The sequence below is a fragment of the Opisthorchis viverrini genome, assembly GCF_000715545.1.
Source record: "Opisthorchis viverrini unplaced genomic scaffold opera_v5_12, whole genome shotgun sequence".
Classification (NCBI taxonomy): Eukaryota; Metazoa; Platyhelminthes; class Trematoda; order Opisthorchiida; family Opisthorchiidae; genus Opisthorchis; species Opisthorchis viverrini.
In genome coordinates, this window is record NW_008751668.1 from 3,573,298 (window position 1) to 3,579,425 (window position 6,128).

At 42.2% G+C, this 6,128-nt stretch overlaps 1 protein-coding gene across 1 annotated transcript; it reads left to right on the top strand.

Moving 5' to 3' along the window:
- Positions 1-1,221: 1,221 nt before the first annotated feature.
- On the top strand, positions 1,222-1,452 carry T265_01182 (hypothetical protein; the record flags this gene model as incomplete). Its single annotated transcript, XM_009165143.1, has 1 exon — positions 1,222-1,452. The coding sequence occupies one exon, from the start codon at positions 1,222-1,224 to the stop codon at positions 1,450-1,452; it is 231 nt and encodes a 76-aa protein (XP_009163407.1).
- Between the last annotated feature and the right edge of the window lie 4,676 nt (positions 1,453-6,128).

Genomic DNA, 6,128 nt, shown 5'->3' on the forward strand with positions numbered 1-6,128 from the left:
ATCCCACCCCCCCCCCCCCCGAATGTATAAACAAAGACAATCCTGTAAAGACAACATGCGGATATTTGGTTTGCGCGACTTTGTTGTGGCCAGGGACCCCAGTGAGTTGGAAAGGTAAGTGTTTAAAACATACTGGAGTGCTGCATCATATTCCAGATCACCAAACTCACCTCTGCAAGTCATCGTCAGATACAGTTTCGGCGAAGCCAAAGGCAAGACACAACAGTACCTTACTCCCGCGACAAATTTAAACTCAGCACATGTGGAGATACAGGCATTCGTAAAATTATGCTCACTCGGTGGAATTTGGTCATTTTGTCAGTTTCTTGCAACAAGCGACGCTTTAGGGAATGACCCGAAGCTGCCCATGCTCACTGAGTTAGTGACTCTCGTGAAGTCTACAAACAGAGCCTTTATCTCTTGGTTCCGTTCCCGACATTTTTCCTGAAACTTGGGGATGGGGTTAGGGCTTAAGATCTACCGCAAAGCTAAGTCCCAATTACCCTTCAGGAATAGTTTCACCAAGAATATCAATGGTACCCTAGTGAGGCGGGACTTTATGGCAGGAATCACACCTCAGCATAGAGTCTGACTTGTAGACAATTATTTGTCATGTAGGCTTTTCGTGACTTTGAACAGTAATATTGTTATGGTGTTTATGGATTCTTGTGAAACATTTTAGTTTCGCGAATCGGACGCAAGACTTTGTCTTTCACCTAATGTTTCATCCTCTCTTGCCTCTCCTTCCCGTATTCCAGGTGTTGCTCTTCGAGAATGAACCTTTGTTAGTGGACTGGCATCCCGTCCTTAAACGGTTTGAACATTTCTACTGGAGAGTTCAAATTCATGTATATATATATATATATATTCGGAGGAGAGATTTCAGAACTTCACTCATTTCTAACTAATGAATATACTTTTCTGAATTGTTGACTGACTGATCAGAATTAAGCACGACTAAATTTGCCGGAAAGATGAAACAGGTGATGAAAGACTATTTACACGGTAGTTCTGCATACCGAAAGGCAAATTCAGACAAGAAGCGGTGCCAGTGTAATTCATTCTTGATTGCATCAGTCAACAGTTGTTTCCTCATATAGACGTTCGGCCGATCTTTGTATTCTCAACCGAAAGTGTGGATCCGAAGTTGAAGAGCATAGCGTAAGATGACGTCATTCAATTACGTTTGTAAGCGCTTTAAATGCCACTTTTCAAGTACGAATGGCCAAATTCATTATCAAAGGAGGAGAAAAGAATCCAGCGACAAACCAAGTTCTCAGGGGTGGATGTGCCAAACAAAACGGGCGTTTTCTCCGCGATCGTTACTTTGATGAGCTAGCCATGAAAGTTTCTCTGATACAGGAGTTGATATCGAATCATTCTAGGTTCGACGCATCCGTCGTACTCAAAACTATTCGAGAAGTTGTGACGACAGGTGGGATAGAGAAGTGACAAGCTGAGAAAACGTAAAAAGAAATATGATACAGTGCACACATATGACCCTGGAACCCACCTGAATTTCTCGTTTGTGATGTTTCCAGACAACCGAATGTGCTTCACCAAGCCGCTTCATCTTTCAGTTGCTACATTTTTCGAGACATCGCGATACATGTATATTCGTAACGCACGTTCAGTTTCCTGAAAACATCGCAAACGAGAGATTCAGCTGGGTTCCAGGTGAGTCTCTCGCAAAACCAATTTTTTTTGCAAATGACTGTATTTCGGTAACTCCGTGCAATTTGGTTTCAAGTAGAACATAAGGTTGACGGAAACTCGGGGACTGCGCCTACCTAATGAGCCTCAAGAAGGGCAAAACCGGTCGTGAGCTGTCGGGGAATTTTGAGAAAACTTATAGGGCCTAGTGTTTTACAGTGAATTAGATCTAAAGACTTCATGGCAAGATTCCGTTCGCCAAAATTTTGAGTAAACATGTCAAAAACGTCAGGCATGGTTTTGATTGGTAAACCGATGTTTTAGATCACTGTTCACAGTGTGCAATTTTTTCGCCGCTGAGTGAGTTCCTTCACACTTCGAATTTTTTTCTAGACGTGGGTAAATATACTTTACCCATCTGCCTGGCACACGAGTCAATTCTAACCTGAACAGGGAAGATAACAACAGAATGTCACTCAACGCATTACTGATCGGCAAAGACGGCAAAGTTTTGACGAATTTCGTGATGAATAGACGTGAACAAGTGATGTATGAAGGGAACAGAGGTCAGGATTGTGCTGTCTTGAGTTGAAATCTCCTCAATAAACCTGACTTATATCTAAGTAAACGCTTTTTCCTAGGCCCCTTCAAGCACTTGTCGTAGTTAGGCGGCCCAAATATGGCTTACTGGTTTGAAGTGCTGTGCGTACTTTCTTCCAGTGCTAAATGGATTTGAGTATCAGAATGTCCACTGTCAAAGGCAACTCGGAACTCCCGTTCTTATATTTAACTAAGCTTGACACTACCCGTAGCTTCATGTGAACACTGTAGCGTATGGAATTCTCATAAGGGAACCCGAAATTGGGAACAACTCACTGTCAGTTTGATTTAACTTGGAAGCCCATCGGGATTAGGAAATCCAGACAGTGGACAACAGTTTCCTATTCCACACACAATAAGGACGGACGGATATTGTTTAGTTAGTTGATATCTTATTGACCAGTATCATACTTGGGAAAAGTGTTTGACTGCTGAGTCCCAAGCAACAATGAAATTCATGGCCACTTGACCAGAAATAGCACCTGGATTGCTGTATGCTACTCACTGCCTTTAAGTAGCCAGATCAGAATGGGCAGCTTCACATACAAACGGCTGTGTGCTTCCAGTGTTGTCAACATATATTTTTACTACAACTCATACTACTACTACTGACTCGTGTGAATACGAAATCAGAACATTCACGGATTAGGATTCTCGTTTGAAAACAGCATCGGTATCACAACCTTATAACAACATTCCTAGGGTTGCCACCGAATAAATCAGTAGTGAGCTTTTACCATCTCGCTTCAGAATGTAAAGCATGATCCGGTTGACGAATGAGCGGTGTCAAGTTGGGGATCGAGTGGCATTTCACGACTGCGCGATTCTCAGTTGTGACTTACTCAAACCAGATTGTCGAAATCATCAGCTGAATGCTGAGGAAGCTAACGTCGACTGGCAGCGCTAGTAACACAATGCAAAGAGCATATGCTATTCAACTGTTATCAAAGAAATGATTAAGAATGCTGCCACCCTGCGCTGATAAAAGTTTCATGAGAGAAACAGTATAGTTTCATTCCGGGTCGCTTTTTAGCTTAATGGCCTGTACATCACGGGTGTGCATGGCTAATGCCCGCTTGATGAACAAACTCCAATAGGCATGTAAGTTTCCAGTACGACGAAATGCCACAATGTTCTAGAAATATCCACATAAATGTTATAGGCAGACCCTGTGTCTTGGGTGGACGAATGGATTGTCATTTCGTCGGACAGTGTCTGAAGTGGGCACTGATTTACTGAACATTGTCCTTCATGTCTATTCTCTCCTTGATGTCGTACAACTTAGGAACGAGCTCCTGACTTCCATGGCCACGCCAGTTTCCACTACAGTATTCCAACTTATTTACCCCTGTGTAATTATTCAACCAAATCTTTCAATACGGTGTTTGCGGCTGCAAACGCAATGTCAAAATGTTGACAAAGATGTCAAGAATGTACTTCTGGATGTGTTTGCCGTACAGGAACTTGAATGGTCTTATTGTCGCGGTTGTTTTTAAATGCTAAGGCGGACTACCGTGAGGCAGGTGGTTCTAAATAAGCTTGCTCTTGACAACTTGTTCTGCAACAACCCAGAAAGTGTATTTAAAGTGTCTCTAAATTTGCGCACACTGGCTTAGTGAGCAGATAATGAACAGGAATGAGAAGCCTGACGAATAATCCAGCCTTATACAGAATGGGTTCACAGGACTTCAGAAGACAGGAGTGAAACTGCATTCAAGTAAGATAAATTCGCCTACCGAACTTACGTTGTTTCACGTTATCAGTAAGGTGCTTGTTGTTTTCCCGAAACGCTGGGCGATCTTTTTGTAGAGTCACTCTTTAAGATGGGTTTCTCTGCCATCTGCCCGAAGACGAGGGGAGATCAAAATGTTGTGTGGCAGGGTGGGTTGAAGGAGGGAAGGCCGATTGGGGACTGTCATAAGACTCATATAAGTTTGAATTTGCACAGCCTGATTTTATTCGTTAGTATGAAGTGGTAAGTATTAGTTAAGAAAATAGCTAGGTGACCTGGAAGTCAGCCCCTCTAGTTTTGAACGCAGACAAAATTCGATTAATTCACCCCACCCGTTGTATTAACGGAACTCTGATGTTGTCAGCACTTCGTAATCAATGGGTTCTATCCACAGCTTCCAACAAAGAAGGATTTACTCACTGAAAGATGGATTCAAGTAGGCTAACATTTTCAACTCTTTGTATATGAACTCGGTGCTTTCACCAAAAATGAAGATTTAGCGGATCGTTTGGCAACGGCTTCCTCCCAAGAAGATATCGGGATATATAACACAGAAATAAAGGTTCCCGTTAACTTCGCTTTGTATCTTTTTCTGGTTTTACATAAGTTGATTTTTGCTATGCTTTCGAAGCAGAAATTCAAATGTGTCTGTAAGTGCCTTAAGTCGGCTTGTAGTAAAACGGAAGCCTTTCTCGGATTCTTCAAGATCAGAACGGGTACCAATGCAGCCAGATTGATAGCTGGAGTAGTAAATCTTGTCGTATGATTTTTTTGTAACTGCAATACTCAGTCTGTGTGAGTAAGCTGCTGTGGTAACGGGCTATGCTGGATACAGCTTCTTAAGCTTCTTATGCAAGAGGAGGATATTTGAATAAGAATTATGCCGTTTTGTTTTCTGGACTAAGAAACGATTGTCCGTGATATTTAGTTGCAGGAGCGACAATGATCTTCCCTGTACAGTCTACGGGTTTGATTCAAAGCTACAGTCAGTGGATTTAAGGAAACAAGTGGATAAACAACAACCCCGGAATCAGCCCTCGAGTTTGCTGAAGCCTGTTTATAGATCCCCAATCGGTTTGAAACCTCTGTCCGTAGAATGATAACTTTTCGACAATTTAACAGAAATGGCAGTATGTGGATCACTGGTGGCAGGTCAAAGATGAACGTCAGGTGTATAATGAACAGGAAACGCTGAAACAGGAGGGGAAGCTAGGAACCATTCATTACATATAAGCGCAGTGATTACAAAGAATGGATCACTTGAAATGTCGAGAGACATCGGGCAGACAAGGCTAGTTTGTAGCGTTGTGACTGGGTGGGTCTGGTGGACAGTTTTATTCTCTGCACTGTTTGAATTTCTTTGCGCACGGCAATAGACTTGACGGAAAACGGATAGGCATATGTAGACCCAGACAACAGAGATTGCAGTATGTTAGGATTACAAAAGAAACAACCTCAACTACATCATTAAAGAAATACCATTCGTAATGTTACTGAAAGTTCTTTGACAACCCACAATCTGTTTTATCTTTCTTAAGACTTATCAGGTAGGCACATTCTCCGGATTTCCATCAACCTCATGTTATTTTTTGGCCCGAACTGTACATTATTCGCAAAATACGCCTGGTGGAGAGTATTTTGCAAGAAGCGAAATACATTCGTTTGCAAACTTATTTGGTTTTGCAAGAGACTCAACTGGAATCCAGCTGAATCTCTCTTTTGTAATGTTTCCAGGCAACTGAGTGCACTGCACCAGGCCGCCTCGTGTTTCAGTTGCTACGATATTCGAGATATCGCGGTCGTGGGCTGTCGACGAATTTTCAGCAACCTTATGAATAATTTGCAAGTAATTCGGAACTGATTGAGCGAAATTACAAACGAATGGCTTTTTTAGTGTATTGATTATTTTGACTCGTTCAGCGTAGCGCGTTGAAGGTACTGTAAGAATCGCTTTTCCTAGAAAACGACAGCCATCTAAATGTAACCAGAGTGGGAACAAATAAACATGTTCGTCGGTTACCCAGGAATCTCTCTGCTGCTGAAACGTGAACTCGTTCAACACCGATTCTGCCATACAAACCTCCCGCTGTTTGAAGTAGGAATCACTTATAACCAGTGCACAAATGTCTTTTATAAATAAACT